This window comes from Engraulis encrasicolus, chromosome 15 (assembly GCF_034702125.1).
Source record: "Engraulis encrasicolus isolate BLACKSEA-1 chromosome 15, IST_EnEncr_1.0, whole genome shotgun sequence".
Classification (NCBI taxonomy): Eukaryota; Metazoa; Chordata; class Actinopteri; order Clupeiformes; family Engraulidae; genus Engraulis; species Engraulis encrasicolus.
In genome coordinates this window covers 5,463,048-5,484,211 of record NC_085871.1, presented here as the reverse complement: position 1 = coordinate 5,484,211, position 21,164 = coordinate 5,463,048, and the positions used below count along the sequence as shown (strand labels likewise).

Genomic DNA, 21,164 nt, shown 5'->3' with positions numbered 1-21,164 from the left:
GTAACTCAAAGTGCTTAACAAAGGAACAAATGGGGGGAAAAAAACATTGTTAGAGATAGATTTAAAAGGAGAGGTATAGAGGAGAGGCAGAAAAAGCAGGAAGGCAGAGGAAGAAGAGATAGACAGAGAATGTAGAGTCATAAGGTCAACGTAGGTTAGGACCAGGATTCTTAGATGTGTAAGGTCCATAGTGGCTGGGCCTATCATAAGTCATAGATATGCAACATAGTGGTGCAACATAAGTTATTGCCACTATTGTATAGATTATTTTGTTTAGATTACTCTAAGAAGCATATACATTGCAGTACATGAATTATCAAATACTAATTAATTTATGGGCATAAGCTGTGGTTGTACCACCTGACATCTGAACCCCCCCACCCCCTGCCCAAAAAACCCTGTCATTGATCAATTTACCTTTCGATCCAGAAATTTGGAGTAGAGTTGCATGTCATCCTCCCACTCCAGAGGCCTCTTTTCAAACACGGGCTTGTCATCCTCATTGTCTGCAACGAAAGATTTAGGTGCTCGTTACACATATGTGGATATTTTTAAATACAGATACTGTTAAGTCTGTTTACGTGTAAACATGACATGTGGTTAAATAATAGTCACACCATTATGACAGATTTAACCCCCTAAATGGGATATATTTGAAAGTAGAGTTCTGAAATGCATATTGTAAAACTATGTATAAGTGTAAACCAATGTGTTTTCAAAAACATTGACATATGTGTAAACAGTGAAGTTTTGCAAGTGCATAAGAACTATGAGCAATAATAAATAGATTGTATTTGTAAAATCTGGGCCTGCACTGCACATTCTCATTGTTTGCAAAGGCAAATGCAGAATGTATTGTAAATTGTACTTGCAAATAGGAAAGAAGAACGTAAAAAAAAAAAATAATAAAAAAAAAATAATAATTATTATTATACCTCCAGTTACACGTTCAGGCAGCTTGAGTAGTTTCATCATCACAGGCGAGCCCACCTGAATTCTGCTGGCCAAATGCCTGCATGTGGAAGCGCAGTGTTAGGGCAAAGCAAAGGGCATCTGTGCTTGACACATTTTAACTATGATATGACATCAAATAATGAGGCCATAGCCATGACAGATACTGTTATATTGTTTATTTCTACAGTGCCCTCCATAATTATTGGCACCCCTGGTTGAGATGTGTTAAAAGCCTTAAAATAAATTCAGTGTTTATTGCAGAAGAATACTGTCACACTGAAAATGTTAGGAAAATGTAGCCTTCAACTCAAATGAATTGTAGGAAAATAAAAAAAATCTCTGACTAAAAAATAATTATTTTTCATTAAATCACCTGTTCCACAATTATTGGCACCCTTAACAATTCCCAGGAAATAAATATAATTGAAGCATTTCTGTCATTTCTACAGCAGTTTACAAAGTTTACCAGAGTATGTAGGAACATTTAATTAGTAATTCATCACTTCCTGTTTCCCTGGGGTATAAATATGATGTGACACCGAGGCCATTTCTCTTATCCACTCTTAAACATGGGAAAGACAAAGGAACACAGCATACAAGTGAGGCAGATGTGCGTCGACCTTCACAGGTCAGGCAGAGGCTACAAGAAGATTGCCACTCAACTGCAGCTGCCCATATCCACTGTGAGAGGAATAATTAAGAAGTTCAAAACAACTGGAACAGTGGTAAACAAGCCTGGACGAGGACCCAAGTTTATTTTGCCACCACGCACAGTGAGGAGGATGGTAAGAGAAATCAAAAGATCTCCAAGGCTCACTGTTACAGAATTACAACAAATGGTAGCATCCTGGGGTCACAAAGTCTCCAAATCAACCATCAGGCGCTGTCTACACGCCAACAAGCTGTTTGGGAGGCATGCACGGAGAAAACCTTTCCTCACCCACAATCATAAACGCAAACGTCTGGAGTTCAGCAAGCGGTATTGGGGCTTCAACTGGGACCGTGTGCTTTGATCAGATGAGACCAAGATTGAGCTTTTTGGCAACAAACACTCTAAGTGGGTCTGGCGTGCCACGAAAGATGTGCATGCTGAAAAGCACCTCATACCCACTGTGAAGTATGGGGGTGGGTCAGTAATGCTGTGGGGCTGTTTCGCCTCCAAAGGCCCTGGGAAGCTTGTTAGGGTGCATGGCATCATGAATGCTTTGAAATACCAGGACATTTTAAATCAAAATCTGTTGCCCTCTGCCCGAAAGCTGAAGATGGGCCGTCACTGGGTCTTTCAGCAAGACAATGACCCTAAACATATGGCCAAATCTACACAGAAATGGTTCTCCAGACACAAAATCAAGCTCCTCCCATGGCCATCTCAGTCCCCAGACCCCAACCCCATTGAGAACCTGTGGGGCGAGCTGAAGAGGAGAGTACAGAGGAGAGGACCCAGGTCTCTGGATGATTTAGAGAGATTCTGCAAAGAGGAATGGCTGAAGATCCCTCTTTCTGTCTTTTCCCATCTTGTGAAACATTATAGGAGAAGATTTGGTGCTGTTTTGTTGGCAAAAGGGGGTTGTACAAAATATTAACAACAGGGGTGCTAATAATTGTGACACACATTATTTGATGTCAAATAATTATTTCTTTATGTAGGATTTTTTTCCCCACTGAATAAATGCACTTGTATTGAAGGTTGGATTTTTCTCTTTTTTTCCATTAAGGTCCCATATTATTTAGAAAAAAATAATAATAATTGGAAGCTAAAAAACACATCTCAACCAGGGGTGCATATAATAATGGAGGGCACTGTATGTTAAAAATAAAACCACAAAGGAAAGGGAAATGCTGAATGAAACGAGGAACTAATAAAGCCAAGTAGTTAACGACAATATTATTATTAATACAAAACATACAAGGTAGAGTATCAAAAAATAGGTACAGCATACATGAACAACACAGAAGCGTAATACAGACAAATACGTTGGTAAAGAAGGAGGATTCAAAACCGTTGTAAAGAAACATGCAGCACTGAACGCATCCAGCAATAAAAACAACAGGTATTAGATACATTTATCTCATTTATCTAGTAATCCTAGTGTGGGAGGGTGATTATATAAATTCAATTCAATAAGCTGCAACTAGTGCAGTAACTTAGGAGTATGTGAAGGAGAAAAAAATCATAGTCTTGATGTGGCATCTTACCCATCTCGTAGGAAGTAGCACTGCCACATTGCAGGAATGTCATCCACTGCATCGACGATCCTCTCAATGCCAAACACCTCCACCGTCTCATTCCCAACCACCTGCTTCTTCTCCCCCAGTTCCCTCTGCATAGACACACCACACAGCTTCAGCGTGATTGCACGTGTGTATGTTTGCGTGTTTGCGTGTGTTTTTTGTTAATATCTGTATCAGTATGTTTAGTTTGAACATTGTGAATCTGTATTTACTGTTGGTGTATGTGTATTTATTGTTGATGTTGCCACAGAATTAAACAGTAAAACATTTTATTGAAAACAAATCTTGACCTGCTGGTTGTTACTTTTGCACTCACATAGGTGGAGAGACTGATTTGGGTCTCAGCATCGAACGAGAGAAACTTCATGCCCTCTGGAAAGTTCTTCCGTCGGGCCAGAACACGAAGTAGAAGCAAGTTGGCGGCCTCGGACACAAACCCACACAGAGATTCCAAGGGAAATGTGGACGTCTGTTCCCGTACTTCCTGAAAGAAAAGAACATGAGAGGAAGAGAGACAGAGCTTCAAAAGGGCAAGACAGGGAGACCACTAAGGGCCTCCGCACACCGGCTCCAACAAGATCGATTACATTGTTGTCAATACAACCCCGCACGCCGGCGCCGATGTTCGCGGACATTCGCCAATGTCGGCAAGCGATTAGAGACGGAGCTGCCCATTGACTATCCATGTTCGTGTGAAATTGGGTTTGGGGGTCCGAATTGTGTTGGAAGCGAAAGTGCTCCGCAGTGCTGTTGGAGCCAATGTGCGGAGGCCCTTACACCCTATATGACTGATTGGTAGGCATGTGCATACGGTATGAAGAACACAACATGCAGCATGTGTGTAAGAGTCAGAGAAAGAGAGAGAAAGATGCAGTGTGTGTGTGTGTGTTTGTTTGTTTGTTTGTTTGTTTGTTTGTTTGTTTGTTTGTTTACCTCAGCCTCTCGCGTGACCTTATACACAACCAGCTGCCCATCTTGTTGCACCATATGAGACTTTCTGTCCAGGTTATGTCCTTGGAGCTGGGGAGTATTAAAAAAGTAGTAAATTATTATTTATTTTAAGTACTAAGTATTACATTTACATTAAAAACCACTTTAATTTATGAATGAAATGTTAATAAGTCTGTGAGAAAACAGGTTGACGATGTATAAGCAGAATACCTTCACATACTCATGATGGTGCTGCTCCAGAGTTTCAAATGAAGGGGTAACGTACCCTGCCAAGTAAAGAAAGAAAGAAAGAAAGAAAGAAAGAAAGAAAGAAAGAAAGAAAGAAAGAAAAAAGAAAGAAAGAACGCAAGTTGTTTGAGTGTGTAGGGTTTTTTGCACCTATTAAGTAGACTACCACACACACCTGTAATTGAGGTCCCACACGGTATGTCGTCAATGGCGCCATGGCTTTTGGCATGGATGAGATAGCACAGCTGGCTATTATGGACTGTCTTTTGGACATCAATGCAGAGCTCCCCCAGTTCCTTGCCAGTGTCTGACACGGTCACCAGGGTGTCCCGAAACAAGCACTGCTTCAGTTCATCAAACTCTGTTCAAAGGGGAGTTTCACAATGTGACAAAACATTGTTATATTGTTAAGAATGGTTTAAATGTAGGTTCAACATAGTCATCTTTTTAACAAATAATTACTGAAATTGTTTTCTGTGGCCTAAGGCTTGGTGTGGGTCTCATTGCTCAAAGCTACTTGTGCGTTGGTCACTCATGCACGCAAAATCAAGTTGCCAAAAACAGATGGTGAGCAGCGTCCAAATCCAAAAATAGAATATAATTCAGCCATCTTTTGCAGCAAAAAAAACACAAACAAAAAAAACAAAACAAAAAAACACTTTGACCCTGTTTTGTGTCATACATACTCACCGATTTTGTCTATAAACTCACGTGCCTCACATGAGGATTTCAACGATTCTGTTTCTGTCAGTCCCTGGGAAGAATCATCCTCCATGACTGTTTTGCTGAAGGAGAAAAATAACAGTAGAATAGGCCCACATGTCCTCGTAGTTGGTAGGCTAATGCAATTCCCTCCAGTTAGACGAAGAAAAAAACTTTCTCCGTAGAGTTCAATACGACGAAAACAATGTTATAATGGCCCAAAATGTTGTGTCTAGGCTGTGCCAGTGGTGGTGTCATAAAGTAACAACCCAGGCACCACATGCGATGAAGCGTGAAGTAGGCCTATCGATTCTGCATTAACGTGAAATCTACCTGTGAACTCCCTTTGATTGCCAATGGCCTACCCTGTTACTGTTTTGAAGTCTTGTACAAACGTATGAAACATCGCCTACCGTGCAGTTTTCGCTGGACACCTTAAGTGCACATTTTTTATTCGGATACAGGCTTGGCTGCCGCTTACTGTCTTGCAGACAAAGTGGTAGCTTGATGCTGGCTAACAACAAACTCCCAACATCCTAGTTGCCTTGGCAACAGCTCGAGCCAGACCACAGCGCCCCTACATGGCGCTCACTGTCAATGATGGCGCTCCATGACCTAAGGCCCATTGCTTGTAACCATTGAGAGTAACAGACTAACAGACAAAAGGTTAAGTTTTTAAATTATACATTTCACATAGGCAAATATCCCCAAGAAAACTCCACATTCAGACACAGCAGATTGTAGGAGAAATAGGGATACTTTATTGTTAAAACACATAAATATAAATATAAGTGCCTCTGGTACCTTTATTAGTCCATAATAATAATAAAAAAAATAAAAATAAAACCAAGTGTTGATTTTAACAGTTTTGTTGCAAATGTGAGGTAAGGAGTTTAAAGTTCAAAATGTAATGAAATGCTTCACACCAGCAGGGTGAGGTAATCCAGGACCCGTGAACCTGTACACATTTTTTTTTTTAATCAGTGCAAAACAAACTTGTTTTAAAGAAAAGAAATAACGGCTCCGCAGTAGCTTCAACTTCTGCTACAGCAATTGGGAATGGCTTTTGTGGTGGATGAACGCCAGTACTGATGCAGTTACAACACTGGGGTGCATTTCTGGACAGCGTAGTTGTTAGCAGTTAGCAACTTCAGTAGTTGCCAATGGGAAATTGCATTGCAACCAACAAAGTAGCTAACATAGCAACTACGCTTTCCAGAATTGCACCCCTGGTATGATACTACATAGCTGCAATCATACAAAGCTAATAGTGTGTGCTGCAACCATGTAATACCAAACTACCAGTGTGGTATAATCTGTAACAGTATTCTACGTCTACTTAATACATCTCCGGCTATCGGCCTTTGTAGATGTCCTTGCGTCTCCGTAGCTCCTCCAGAATGCGGGCCCTGTAGGCTGTCCAGTCCTCGTCCGGGTCCTGCTGGAGTCCCAGAGCCTGCTGCAGTTCTACGGCATGGCTGCGCAGGAACGGGTTGTACTCCTTCTCTTCCCCCAGTGTGGAGGGACTCTGGGGAGAAGAGAATCAGGGAATCAGCGATAAAGTTCAGTAAAAAAGGAAACCATGCACACTACAAAACGGCATTAAACTTTTAAGACGCTGCCACTGTTATAAATTAGTTCTTATCAGAATGGCAATGATCAAATGGTAATGGCCCTGTGCAAGCCCCTGTGCACTGCCATAGTGGTGTAGTACTATGGTAGAAATGCTTTTTCAGTGACTACTACGATGTTCCAGTGGTGGAACGGTGTGTGTTAAGGGGCTAGTCATGCAAGGGAGAGCAGTCCAATATCCGCCCCAAGGGAGTAGTACAAACAAACAAACCAAACCAAACAAACTAAACAACACAATACAGCCTCGAGTCATTTATAGTCATATTGTAAGTGCGCTTTCTTCAAATCTTGTTTTATGACCAGTTATTTCAGCATGACACGAGAGACCATATTCACATCAGCACAGCTCATATTCCCCTGCTGTAAGATTAGTGAAGATTTTCAACTGGGACATTTCATTAACAGATGTCTATCATGTATCCTTTCATTTTAGATTTCCCTTTTTGTTGATATCAATATATTTCAAAGTGCGTTTAATGCTTAATCTTTTTCCACTACTTAGCGTACACAAAGATTTTCAACTGGGACATTTAATTAACGGATGTGCGGTGCCGTGGGTGTAACCGTGCGTTTCATGCACAGTCCCCCCTCCCTTACTTACCGTACACAACCTCTGGCTCCTCTGCTGATCCACCCACATCAGTTTCTGGTCCCTAGTAGTGTTGAGGGGCTCCACCTCGCGGGAAAACAGGAGATTGTCATCCGCATACTCGTGACCTGGGGACCAAAGCATGTCAGGTACGTAAACAAAGTGCACATGTACCATATTTCTCACTACAGTTCATATCACATACCATATTTACACACACACACACACACACACTATACACATTCATTTAATTTCAATCTCATGTTCACTGTGTCATTTTTTTTTTACATTACTTTATTGGGTTGGGAAATGACCTAGGCCTGACCTAAAGCTGAGTCCACAGTGCGCACCCCCCGTCCACCCTTTCTTTCGGTTTTCTATGAATGTATGACAAATAAGGCTCCTTGTATCCTTGTTGAGAAAGGATAGGACACAAGGCCAGAGGAAACACCTTGAGGACTGACACTGACTTGCACTCAGGTAGCACAATTAATCGAAAATCATTGTTTGAATCCAAAACATGTTGACAGGCTGGTGTTTCTGGTCAAAAATCTGTAGGCCCGCCTAAGGGTCATTCTATCGCCTCTTACATAATTATTACAATTCAGTTTTAATTTTTTCATACTTGGTTATATTTTATTTCGTGATTTTAAATAACATTCTGCACAAAATTCTGGTGTTAGTTATTGTTGAGTAATCATGCTTAATAATGGTGATTCCAATTTTAATCCAAATAATCAGGATTATAATTTTCCATAATGGTGCAGCTCCTGTGTAGAGGGCCAGCCTTACCTGGCCAAAGCAGAGTCTCATCGTTCAGCGAGCTGACCGTGTCCAGAGAAGACAGCATCGTCAAGGCGTTTCCTTCGAACATTCTTCCTGATGGAACACAAGTAAGTGTATTGTATTAGTGAAGCACTGCTTCCAGCTCAGTAACATTCTGCATGGCTTATTGCTTGAATATCCAATAATGCATAATGAAGTCACAAGGGTCTTCCCTCTCTTCCATCCTGCTTGTGGAAAGCCTGGATGTGTTACCTGTATGTCCATGTCTATTCATTTTACTGTTGTGTGTGTGTGTGTGCACGTTTTTTATTACTCCCTTTATTTGCATGTTTAGTTCTAACTGCTCATTGGTCTGGGCCTCGTTTCCCGATAACGATGGTTCTTAGCCTTACGTGTGTCGTTAACCAGTGATCCTACTAATGTTCTTAGATTTCCTACGACTGTTTCCCAAAGACACTCGTACATGAACACGCGTGCACAGCCTCTAAGATCATTCGTGGCGTCGCTCTTAAGGATCGCTGTCCACATATGTGGTGCTGAAGTGTCCTCGGAGTGAACTGCGCCGTCATGCTGCTAAACCATTTACAAAATGTAAGGCGTGTGTCAGCATCAAAAGTAGTTTTCTATAAGGGTGGGACTACATTTGTAGCAGTTTGCAACTATCGACAGGAGTTATTGTTGGTAAATGAAATAAAATGCACACACACAATGAAATCATGCAAAACCATGAGCTACGCCGTTAAATCAGACAAAGTTGGCTACCGTGCTTAATATTTAAGAAGACAAGTAGGCCTAGCAGTTCCAAATTGGGATGCGCATTTGGGGAGCGGTGCGCAAAGTACGGCGCACTCAAGGCTTTAACAACTGTGAGGAACATTTTGCACGGCAGTCTGCTGTTATTAAAACAAAAAAATGTACACGAATCCCCATCGCTGCCTTTTTTATGTCATAGTTTACCCTTAGCCTACAACTATCGTGTCTTTTCTGCGTCGCCTTCCCTTTCTTAGGGTACTTGAAAATGAAAGAGGGCGCAACGACTCGCTGACCGTTTTTCTTTTTTTTTAATGTTTCGGTGGTGGCCTTCCGACATCACCACTCTTGTCTCTGGTCTCCGAAGCCCCCTATTTAGTTTGCGTGTGGATGCCTTGTTCTTGTTCACGAAGCACCCACACAAATTATGATTGATCACAGTTTAATAATGCCCTGATTTATTAAACACAGCTGAACTATTTTACTGCCTGTAAAATATTTTCCAAACACATTGCTTTTATTTTACACACTTACACAATTAATGTTACCTTCTTATTTTCGTTACAGTGTCAACTGTGGTGCCATGATATTTACACTCCCTTCTTAAAACATCAACTTGAAGCGCAAGTTTCCTCTTTTCCTGTGGGTGTCTCCACTGTGCCATGCTACTCGCGTCTTAAAACGGCAATCTTATGCGCAAGTTTCTTCTTTTCCCTTCATATCCTGTGGGTGTCTCCACTGTGCCAAGCCGTTACGATCAATCTTAGCGCGTAAAGACTACTCCAGATCACTCGTGGATTTCTCTTAGAGTTACGTGTCAACCTGCGATGGTTCTTTGCTAAGTTGGCTTTGGGAAACGCTCCGTGAGCTCTACGATGGTGTTATGTGTGAACTTAAGTAGCACGTAGCGTTAAGTAGTACTTAAGGCCCTTTCGGAAACAAGGCCCTGGTCGATTTGTATTACACCTAATTGCATGTTTAGTTCTAACTGCACAATGTGGACTGCTGAATGTGGTCAACTTCAATCATCTGTGCTAACGACGACTGTTATATATAAAATGTGTCAATAAAAGTACGGTACACTTTGACTTTGACATTTTCCGCTGTCAGCCTGATAATATACTGTATGGACAGTGGGCTTCTATAGAACTCCATTGAAGGGTTTAGAAGAGATGGCAATCTACCGTTTGAACAAAATAAAGCCGCATCGTCAAGAATTTCAAAGGAGATACAATGCTTCAAATCTCCTATAGAGATGCATGAGAAATGGTGCTCTACTTCGTTTTTCCGCCCCAAAAATGATACAGAGAAATTAGAATAGAGGAGAAGCTTCACTCTCATTGGTTCCCATTGTAGCCAGTAAGCTTCTGTAGGTCCAGTTGGGTGCCCACTAGGGGGCGAAGGCGGGCAAGTGAAAAACCCCATTGACATCCATTCACTTGCTTGTGAACGCCAACTAGGCTAGAATCACCGGTGAGTGAACCCCCTCTGAATGATATCATGTTCTGCTCCCGGCCGTTGCTTTACTTATGAATCGAACGCACAGCGCCCCCTATATTTAGGTCAGTGGTACTCACCGCAGCCCGAGAGGAAGACCAGGTCCCCTGAGAAGAGGCTACTGGGGCTGTTGAAGAGCTGTCCCTCCAGCAGGTAGATCATGTGACCCACCGTGTGGCCCGGTGTGTAGAACGCCCGGAACCTCAGCTGCGGCCCCACCTCTACGGTGTCCTTGTCAGAGAGAGGGCTGCGACAGCGAGAACACGGGAAGAGGAGAATGTAAAACATCTTTAAATGCGGCAGGGGGTAATTCTATTGTTATTGTTCTACAGCAGGTGCAGATAATAGAATTACGGTACATTCACCACAACTTCATCGAGAGGAAGAGGAGAATGCAAAACATCTTTGGATGAGGCAGGCAGTAAAATGCAGGTGGTGCAGACAATATAATTATATTAAGCACAACTTAATTTAGGTTTATAGAGGTGAATCATATCATGTTGGTTTTAAGGATATGATGATGAAAAGAAATTCTGCTGAAGTTAAACAAGACAAATCAAAGATATTTCAGTTGTATTATTATTGTATTTTCAGTCATCCACTAAAATGGTGTTTCTCAACGGGGGCTCTACAGCACCCCATGGGGCTTTTGGGAGCCTTATGGGGGCATTGAGAAGGACAGAGTTGAGAGGGGAAGATGCCAAGTTGCCATTGGAGGTCATTAGTCCAATTTTTATTTTTAAATACTAAGGGAGGCATTGGCAGGCTTATGAAGAGGTCCTGGGGCTTTAATTTAAAAAAAAAGAAAAAAAAAAGGTTGAGAACAACTTCACTAAAACAAACTAGGTCAGCCAGAGGTCACATCTTAATCTACTCTTCACTTATTCTCTTCCCTTATTCCAGGAGTACCATACAACATTTCATTGTTAATTTACATTCAAGACGGATACAGTACAATAGCGTTTCTTAACTCAGTGGGTGCCAGCCATTTTCGAATCATACAACCCAGCTGGGCCAGAGCATTTTGGGTATTTTTTCCAACACCCACAGAAAATTGAATTCTATGCCCATCAATACTACACCATAAAAAAATGAATTGACATGTCTAACAGGGAGAAAACAGGAGCTACAGCAGCTACAGATGGCATACCACAGCTCTGATAAGAGAAAAGGTAAAACAGTGGACCTACTGTGTTAGTCCTGGGATGTTATCAATGGCGTTTCCATAGACTCGGCAGCCTGGGTGGAGTCTTTTAAGTACTCTGTTTCCTCCGCTGTGGTCCCTACATGGGCAAACAATGGCAGAATATTGGTCGACCAGAGTTATGATTCAAAATATGCCAGCTATAGCTGTAAAATCATCGGAGACATAACTAGCCCAATTTAGCCTCTGCCCTCAAATAACTAAAATTAAAAATTGAAGTTTAATACGTTTGTCAACTAGTACCACCCCAGTACCATGAGAATATTGTTGTCGCAGTAAATAGTTTTACATCTCACCAGTGTTTGTGTGTGCAAAGAATGCCCTCCAAGGTTACTCCCTCCTCCTCCACGCAGGCCTGTGTAATTAAGAATTTGTTTGCACATCAGTCGACTGATAGCAAAAAAAAAAAAACATTTACAGTCATAACAATGGAATAGCCTTCGCCTTGGAGATTCGCAAAGTGTCTTTACCCCTCTGTTGTGTCACATGTGGCACCTTCAAATTATGTTGAAATAATTATTACGGTGGTTTTAACATGTATAACATGCACATCAACATCTAAACAGGTAAAAAAAGGCACTTGTTTGTCTGCTGCATTTAACCTCATAGTGCACACTGCCACACCAGTGGAACGCTGTACAAGTCATTGAGAAGACTTTAATACCATAGCACTACACTGCAACGTCATTACACACAGTCTTTTGCAATGCATTACGACATGGTCATTGCCATTCTGGTAACCGCAAATTAGCCACAGGGGCCTTCACACATCAACTTAGGAGAAGTGGTGGCCAGGTTGAACTCTGAATTCAATGGCTTTGAACCATGGGAAATGGTAAATGCATGTTTATGAACTGATTGGAATCATGGACATGTTATCTTGGACATGCATAGCCTATGGCACTGCATGACTTTAATTAAAATATATAACTTCAATGGAAATGCATGAATATCTAGTGCAGGGATGTCAAACTCAGGCCTGGGGGCCAAACGTAGGCCTGTTGAGTCATTTTTATTTAGCCTGTGTGATCGTTTCAAAGGTGTATTGCATTTGGCCCATACACACATACATTAAATAAGACTTGAACATGAAACTTGGCGTGTCACAGGAATATGAGTGAGTCCAGGCCAGTGAAACAGCTCACACTCTTGTTCAACAGAATATGAGCAGGCACATTTGAACTATGATGGGGATCTTTTTGGGAAATTTAAAATGAGTTTTAAATGTGTGTATGCACGCTATTTAAAAAAAACATTTTTTTTAGTGTGACCCACAACTTCGTTCCAGATTTTAATTTTGACCCTCCGTCCATTTGAGTTTGCTCTGGGGTGACCAAGTACAGAAACGTACCTATTAAACCAGTGTTGTTTGTTTTAAATGGCTTTTATAACAGTGTGATATAAGGACAATAAGGACAGGATAATCAAAATGCTGCACAGCATTGAGTGTACAATTCATTTGTTAATTCAGTCATTCATGTATTCTTTAGTTTAATGCATGCATTTAATCATTCGTGAATATTCATTCATTCATTCATTCATTCATTCATAATCTGATTATCTCCTACCTGCACAGCTTGTGGGTCTGCAGGATCCACCACGACAGCAAGCTTAGAGGATGTGTCTATTATTAAGTAGCTATAGTTGTCATGCAGCACTGGAATGGGTATTATCTTGACACCTGCAAACACAAAAGAACACTGCATAATAATGCTCTCATACAGTACGAGATGCTCTCGTAAGAATTGGATGACATCTTTGGCAATACCTACCGTTCATTATAGTTGGTTGTGTTCTTGAATGTCCGCCGGGATATTGCTCACGAGCTTTTCTCATCTGACGTTTGTAAAACATGTACCCTAGTTTTGTTTTTGTGTACAGAGAATATCTGAAAGATAGGGGAAACAATGAAATCAAACCCATTCCAACATGAAAGTCCGCCTGATGATCTGAATAAACAAACAGCAAGCTCTGCCCCAGATTCCATACTCCTCTGTGGAACTGTAACCCCGACTGTGCTATATTGGGTGGAAAACAGCAAAGCATTTTGCAACATTGTAGCCATTACACTGTAGTTACATAGGCGTTACATTGTTTGCGTTTGAACATTTTGGCAGAACCGTGGATGATGTTAGCTAAGCTAAGCTGACTGGCAGCTGCACACACACACGTTAACCCCGTGTAGAAACAACATCAATAAGTCACCGGTACTTACGCTAACCAAAAGAGAGGTTTCTCTGTGCGTGCCATGATTCTCACAAAGAGCCCACTGTTCCATGTACATTTCCTGCCAAGTGGTCTTCGGCGGTGGAAGATACACAGGCCCAAACAACACACAACACCAAGGAAATAGAACGTCCAGTCAGGAAGCGCCATCGTAGAAGGCGTGGCTAAAATGACGTTCTAAAATGAAAGAGGTCTTCCACACAACATGGAAAAGTAACAAAATGATAGTTAGTTAGGCTACAAAGTTTAGTTACAAAGACGTCATAGGACGTTTACCATCTTACAGGGTGTATTTCCCTTTCAATGTCTCCCAGACTTTAAGAAATACATTTGTTGTTTTCATCAGCTTGCACTCAAAGAAAAAAAAAACCTGGTGGAATAAGCAGCTGTCAGCTTGGTCAGTAGTCATGATACCGTAGTCTAGTCCTTGAGGTCTACAGAAAACGTCCTGCGGGACAGCGGCATAGCCCTGATATCACATCGCATGGGGTGTGGGACAAGGCACGGGTGTGTCCAGCTTACCAGACAGTTCTTGTTATTTTATCAGGTTGGATGTAGGCCTAATTGTTGAAGAACTTTATGTGGAGGTAGCAAGTGCTGACGCGGGGTCCTGCTTTGCCATCATGACGGTGTATTACGGGAATAAACTACAATTACATATATCAATGTGGGTGTGACTCTAACGTGCAAGCCAACTAAAACTTTTAGACCACACCTACTGGCTTGGTCACAAAATTCCAGGAAACGACTGCAACAAGCTAACATCTGTGTTCTATGAGTGAGTTCCAGTCCAGAGAACAAGGCGGAGGTCGCAGCGCAAAGCGGATTCTCGTGGTAACGTCGCAAATAAAGGTAAGGATTATACAATTGAATGTGTATTCACGTGTTATGTGCCCATGTTACTTTATTCCTTGTGGAAGCTATGTTGTATGTTATATTCTGGATATTTTGCCCAGTGTTTCATAAACTTCTCACAACTGTCGAACCGAACACGCTTTGATGAACCCGCATGACTCAACCCTGACATAAGCAACATGTAGAAGCAGTAGCCTAAGTTGTCTATTAATAAAGTTTTGGAACTATTCAACTACGCCTTCCGGATTTGCGGTAGACCAGGCCGAATTAGCCACAGATACTTAGGCCTACCTGGCCTGAAGCTTGGACTACTTTCTATTCTGAGCATGATTCTCGAGTTCTAGAGGCCTACATTTTAGTCATAGCTTACAGGTTATTTCAAAGATTATTGAATGCTGTTTAGCAGTTGTGTTTGAAATGGAGATGTCCCTTTTATCTGGTTGAACTGCTGGGGAAAAGTCCACAGCCCCTTTGATATCACATGATGGATGACATTACAAATATGGGACTATTTTAGAATGCCTGTCTGGCCTAAATAGTTTCTCCAAGGAAGATTGTTTGGGTTTATTTTCTTGAGCTGGCCTGATGGTTGCCTTCACTGTGGGCGGCGCTGCAATGAGGACAGAGAGAAAAGTTAGTTTTTCCAGTTTGTACTTTTGTTGTTGCCTAGCAGACACAACATGATGTAACAGAATTCTTAAAGGTGAATGGGCCTCATTTTTCGGAGTAGTGAGTAATGTGTACGAGTGTGTGAGTGAGTGAGTCACAACAGTCAGATGGATGAATGCATGGACAGATGGGTGGATTTATTGATTGATTGATTGATTGATTGATTGGTTTATTGACAACACATCAGTTTTCTCCTTTACAGAAGCACTGTTCTTCCTAGATAGACAGATGGATTTTAAAGAAGCTGTGGATATGAAATCCATTTTTCTATACCAGGTGCACCATAATGGAATGCATATTCTAAAAAGGTTGTTAAGTGAACCCAGCCAGTTAACCATGAGTGAGTTGCAAAGCTGCTGATAGAATAGACTTGTGGATTCATATCAACACAGCATGTGGGTAAAAAACCAAAAAAGATCCCTTGTGACAGGTGTGTTTCACACCGTGAATGGGATATTCCTAAAACCAGAGTCTTTTTAAAAAGTGCATTCTAAAACTTTGTTTACATGTGATTGTGAACAAGAGGCCAAAACCAGTGCATTTTCAGAAATATCCACGTGTTTCTGGAATTACCTCAGTACAGCTGTGTGTAACAAGTAGGCTTTATCGCACTACTAGCTGGATGACAGATGGCTTTGGTCTACGTCCATAATCTATTCATTTCAATCCACTAATGCCCTTTGTTTATAGTGGTCTTTCTCGGGGAAGAAAAAACCTTGTTGCGGCTGGGCTGCGGCTTGTTCATAGAGGGGAGAGTTAAGTGAAGAAACACATGGAAACGATTTATATGTTCAACTGATCCTCCCTCAGCGAACACGCGTAGCACAGAGGAGGTTTCCCATCTTTGAATAACAGCATGACTTTCTTTTTCTTTCTTCTTTTTTTAACATAAAATAGTGGTGAGCAAAGGATTATGTAAAGGGGACTTGTGGCTGTGTGAATTTTTGTTTTTTTTCTTCTTCTTCTTTTGTCAGTGTTGATACCACAACAGGATGTGTTTTGTTTTGCTGATAGCTGTGAACTCTGGTAGGAGGAGGAGGAGGAGGAGGAGCAGTTGAGACACACGATTGCGTCACTGATACATATCTGGCTGATTCTCTGTCAGGGATCATGTTGTAACCGACATTTAGCTTCACAAAGGTCCCATTAGGCCATCCATGAATACAGTGAATGGTTACAGAGAGAGTCCCTCATTTCTCCAGATCCAGTTTGTACACATTTTTAAGTCTTTGACTTTATCATCAAATTTGGGGTGGGGGCACATCTTGGGGGCACAAGTGTTTCGTATTCATCACCGTCACAATTTGCCTGTGCAATAAAATAAGCCACTTTATGCAAGGTGTGGCCTTTTTGTTGTTGTTACTTATTTGAGCCTTATTAGGTGCCTTGTTCAAGTGCACTTCAGGAATGGATGGCATGGGATTTGAACCGGCAACCTTCCGATTCCAAGAGTGACTCCCTAACCATTAGGCCATGGCTGCCACACCATCACACTGCCACAATTCCCCTCTGTTACATTACTATAAATATGGCAGGCGAGGGAGCTCCGCTTCAACCGGCTGGCTTGTTTGGCCAAGGTGGCTGGTGAACACATGGTGGTGAATGAGAGATTAGCTCTAGAAAGACCCATCCCAGTTTAAACCCTTCATGGATCACCAACATGGTGCCCACAATCACCAGGAAGCAGAGGTGCTGTTCTTGTGACACTTGCCTGTGAGGCAATGCCTGTGATGAGTTCTTAAAAATGGTGACGATGACTTATTTTTCCCTTCTAACACTAACTTCAAAAATAAAAAACAATTACACTGACAGTGTTTTAATCAAAATATCTTTTTTGTCCCGAGTTCATGTTATAAATACAATATTATTGCTACATAAACATCAATAATGCGATCCTAGTGTAATTTGAAAGGCACTGTATGTCCAGATGACTTCAATTTTGTAGATTATTTTGAACAAGTAGGCTTTGACCTTTTTGGTAGGGTGTTGATAGTCCTCTGTCCCAGAAAGGTTGCAGACCAGTCACCTAATGTACTAAGACTTTCGTGGATTTCCAGCTGAAACTTTTGCATATTATTGTCATTCAGTGCACATGGACTTAACTATGTCTTTGTACATCCGAATGTGTGCATGAGAAGTTATGTACATGGTTTTGTTATGCGTAAGCAAGTTTTTCATGAGGCCCCTGACCTCTGCCTTTCTGTATAGTGCTATGGAGGAGGCCAACTAACCACAGCCAGGGCTGCACTGGTCATCGGGCATACAGGGAATTTTTCTGGTGGGCTGACAGTCATCAAGGGCCTATGCTTTTGGTTTTTGTTTCGCTGTTTAGTCACTATTTCCCCCTTAGAGACCAGCCCACATTTAGATGGGATGACCCATTGCTACTAACCTGATTCACATCATCTGGCTGCGTTCGGCTACGTCACGCGGGGGCGAGAGCATATCAGATGGTTAGAATCAGGTAACATTGCTACAGCTTTAAATATATAGGAAATAGACAGTCATGTGTGAGGGGTTGCTCTATGCCAAAATGCCTGGGCTGTTTTTGGGTTTTTTTGGTCCCAGTCTAGCCCTGACCACAGCCAGTACAGAGCACGTCACAGCTCTGTGGTGGCTGAGGGCGTGTCATTCCTCACATTGTTTCTGACAGTCACCTGACAAATTCTTTCTGCTCAAGCCATTCTGTCATTTTTAACCACCGTCACGTCAACTCTCATGGTTTGTGCCTTTGTGTGTTCATCATTGCATTGGCTTGTCAGAGTAGCGAACGATTTGGTCATGCTTTTTATCCCCAGCACTTTCTGATCTGGTCTTAGAATCTCAGGCAGTGAAGTCAGTCAGACATGGTGTTTAGTAACCAGTTTCCCATTGGATTTTTGTTTGTTGTTGGACTCTCACAGTGGGAGTCTGGGTGTGAAGATAATTCTAATTGCAGCTCTTAACAATCTGTTGAGGGTGATGGGAGCTAGCCAGGCCGCGCCCTCCTAGTGACGCAACAGTTACTAGTCAGGTCAATAGCAATGCAAGTACTTTCACGTTCTATTGGGACTAAGTTTGGTTTAAACTTCGGCACAGCCTTGTCTGGCCAGTAGCAAACCAAGGTACGTGGGTCAACCATGCCGTTTGAAAAAGGCCAATTGTTATGCTTACCATGTCTCGAAGAGATTTGAAAGTTGATGATAATCAGGCTAGGTGGGAGCTGCGTTTATGGTAGATGTGCTGGCAGTTATACACGTTATTGTTTGTCATCACAGTAGCTCTGTCAGAGTCAGTGGCGAACGATTTGGTCATATTTTTTCCAGCACTTTCTGCTCTGGTCAGTCTGTGATGTTTATCGTGCCATTGACATGCTGTTTAGTAATAATTTTCCCATGGCCTTTTTGTTTGTTTGTGGTCGGTTGGCATATTTGTTATTATGAAGTTGTCGGGTGGGAGTTGTCGTAGGGGCTGCTTTTGGTAAAACAGTCCTTTGTAGACCAGTGGTTCTCGTTTTTTTCTTAAGAAGCGCCCCCTTGACCTTATCATAACTCTCCTAACGCCCCCTTGACCTCATCGTAAGCCTGCCAATGCCCCCCTTAGTATTGAGAATTATAATGGACTAATGCCCCCCAATGGCAACTTATCACCGCCCACTATCAGCTGTATCCTTCTCGACGCCCTCCTAGGGCTCCCCAACACTCCCTGGGGGGCTGTAGATCCCCTGTTGAGAAACACTATTGTAGACCCTGCATTCAGCGGTCATACTGGCTATGCATTTGGGCATCTCTTCAGGGTTCTGTTCTCTTCTGAGGGGCTATGTAAGGGTCAACAACATTTTAGTAGCATTACATGTCAGGGTGGTGCAACCACAGTAAATGTTTTAGTGGATTATCAAAGAAGAATATTCATTGCAGTACCGTAATTTATTAACAGTTACTGATTAATTTAAGGGCATTAAGCTTAGCTGTGGTTGTACCACCTGACGTTGGAGCCCAGAAAAAACTGTGCCACAGCAACACTCTCAATGACTGAGGGATCTGAGAAAAATTTAAACCACTGTGACACCTCAACTATAATTGCTGGAAACGTTGGCTCAAAATCAAGCTTTGAAGGGCCATTTTGGCATGGAGCAGTGCTTGATTTGATTTGATTCTTTATTGTCCACAGGTGTGGAAACTTGTCTTCAGTTTCACCATTGTAAAAGACATACAGTTACACATTACACAAAGACATTAGGCCTACACATTTAAGACAGACACCCCATTCCACGCAAGAGCAATCCGGAAACCACTCCAGTAAATGGATGAATAAATAGGTGAGATCTAACAATGTAAGAAAATAAAAAATAAGATATAAGGAATAGCAAGTAAATAAATAGATGACCAGTGACCACATACCACTCCAATAAATAGATGAGTCATTATGACTAGTATTTTATGTAAACATCTAAGATATAAATCCCTCTTGTTAATTATGTTAACTGCATTTGGGACAAATGATTTCTTGTATAAGTTTCTAGTGGCATTAGGTGCTCTAAAGCGCCTCCCATGGTACATGGTACTTGAAACACAACATTGCAGGATACTTACACATTATTGGAAAGTATTTTACACAAGAGTGGCAGATTATTGCCTCTTGAACCAGAGAGACTCAAGTCTATATACTGTAGTGTGGTAAGTGGTAGATGGACCACAGGTCGGTGGTGGTGGTGGTGGTGGCGGTGGTGGTGGTGGTGGCGGTGGTGGTGGTTTAGATGACCCACCACTCACCACTTCATAGATGCTTTCCTAAAATGGGCAACTAGTAGTACTCCCTCTTGAGAGGGCCCCATTCTTTGGATTACAACGCTGAGGACACTGATTCCTCAGTACTAGATTGGCTTAAAAAAGTCTGACCACTGTATTTTGTACATGATCTTAGGGCTAGCTAATCGGCTGGCCACAGCACTAACTGCCATTCCCATAGCCTTTAAACAACATGGCCATTGAACAACGTTGTTGACTATAAACATTTACCTTGCATCATGCACCATGCATAAATTTAAGTGCTTTTCTCAGTAGCACATTTGAACCATTTCCTCTTCTGTCGTGTTCACACAGAATGTTGCTGGGCAACTTTAACACTTGTTGTATTGGAAATCTCCAGCTGGTATTTGGCAATGTGTTATTTTTATCAGGAGAATTTAAAGTATGCATGCATGTAACCATTCATATTTAACACTGGACACCTGTCATGTTGTTCCCCGGGGATGTTCTAAAAGTTTGTCCATGATCATGTACAGAACATAAGTGCTGGGCTCAGATCTTCAGCCTCCATCCTAAATGTCATCATAACCTAAATGAACATTAAAAAATCCTTATGAATAACACAAAAGTAAACCATACAAGATAGATTTTCTCCAGCCTGGTTTCAGGTGCATTCAAGTCTATGTGGCTGTAAAGTGACCTCATCATGTTTAGATTTCAGTAGCTGTAAAGCATGGGCATATACATACAGTACCATATGTATACAATGTGTACATGTATGTACAGTATGTCTATGCAGCTAAGATTGTCTGGATTCATCCTGAAACTGTTCTGCCCACCTACGTTACCATTGGCTATCACTACTAAAGCCTTTGCCTGGTTAACACCAGGCTATCTAACTGGAGTCTGGAAAGCACCTGTAGTGCTCTGTAGGGGGTGGGTCACAGACCTTTGTGACCCCCAAAGATTAAAGTAGGAGAGCAAAAACACCCCAATAATAGTAATGGAAATGTTGATTGTTGTCTTCTATCTGCCTGTGCACACACTTCAGTTACAACGTTTTACAATTTTGACCCCCTAATGTTGAGCTGAAGTTGCCGCCCTTGTGCGTACATGTATGTGTCAGTGGGTCAGTTACTAAACAAGATCCACTTATCTGAAT

At 41.8% G+C, this 21,164-nt stretch overlaps 4 protein-coding genes across 4 annotated transcripts in view; 2 read left to right on the top strand and 2 right to left on the bottom strand.

The window, feature by feature from the left end:
* The window catches only part of LOC134464792 (caspase-10-like), a 2,646-nt gene extending 2,430 nt beyond the window's left edge, over positions 1-216 (top strand). Inside the window, exon 6 of the mRNA XM_063218137.1 lies at positions 211-216. Within this exon, the coding sequence (XP_063074207.1) occupies positions 211-216 (6 nt within the window). The remainder of the gene's footprint in view (positions 1-210) is intronic.
* A 192-nt stretch (positions 217-408) lies between these two features.
* Positions 409-5,637, bottom strand: catip (ciliogenesis associated TTC17 interacting protein). The gene is made up of 9 exons (XM_063218135.1): positions 5,481-5,637; positions 5,056-5,150; positions 4,541-4,726; positions 4,348-4,403; positions 4,120-4,206; positions 3,503-3,670; positions 3,151-3,275; positions 936-1,012; positions 409-506 (listed from the first exon to the last, which is right to left on the bottom strand). The coding sequence occupies exons 2-9, from the start codon at positions 5,138-5,140 to the stop codon at positions 409-411; spliced, it is 882 nt and encodes a 293-aa protein (XP_063074205.1). The 5' UTR covers positions 5,141-5,150; positions 5,481-5,637.
* A 218-nt stretch (positions 5,638-5,855) lies between these two features.
* Positions 5,856-14,018, bottom strand: pnkd (PNKD metallo-beta-lactamase domain containing). Its single transcript, XM_063216860.1, has 9 exons — positions 13,741-14,018; positions 13,298-13,413; positions 13,094-13,206; positions 11,822-11,880; positions 11,512-11,604; positions 10,402-10,568; positions 8,081-8,167; positions 7,301-7,416; positions 5,856-6,595 (listed from the first exon to the last, which is right to left on the bottom strand). Exons 1-9 carry the CDS (start codon positions 13,899-13,901, stop codon positions 6,422-6,424), a joined length of 1,086 nt encoding a protein of 361 aa, XP_063072930.1. The 5' UTR covers positions 13,902-14,018; the 3' UTR covers positions 5,856-6,421.
* Positions 14,019-14,494: 476 nt separating this feature from the next.
* tmbim1a (transmembrane BAX inhibitor motif containing 1a) overlaps positions 14,495-21,164 on the top strand; it is a 21,625-nt gene continuing 14,955 nt past the window's right edge. The window contains exon 1 of the mRNA XM_063216861.1: positions 14,495-14,603. The gene's annotated coding sequence lies outside the window, so the exon portion shown is untranslated. The remainder of the gene's footprint in view (positions 14,604-21,164) is intronic.

Excerpts from the sequence above, each read along its gene's own strand:
- pnkd (XM_063216860.1), bottom strand. The coding sequence starts at position 13,901 with ATGGCGCTTCCTGACTGGACGTTCTATTTCCTTGGTGTTGTGTGTTGT. Across the intron at positions 7,417-8,080 it reads TGAGACTCTGCTTTGGCCAG|GTCACGAGTATGCGGATGAC; the intron begins GTAAGGCTGGCC and ends TTTGGTCCCCAG. Across the intron at positions 6,596-7,300 it reads GGAGCCAGAGGTTGTGTACG|AGTCCCTCCACACTGGGGGA; the intron begins GTAAGTAAGGGA and ends TCTTCTCCCCAG.
- catip (XM_063218135.1), bottom strand. The coding sequence starts at position 5,140 with ATGGAGGATGATTCTTCCCAGGGACTGACAGAAACAGAATCGTTGAAA. Across the intron at positions 4,207-4,347 it reads ACCATCATGAGTATGTGAAG|CTCCAAGGACATAACCTGGA; the intron begins GTATTCTGCTTA and ends AATACTCCCCAG. Across the intron at positions 507-935 it reads GCCTGAACGTGTAACTGGAG|ACAATGAGGATGACAAGCCC; the intron begins GTATAATAATAA and ends CTTTCGTTGCAG.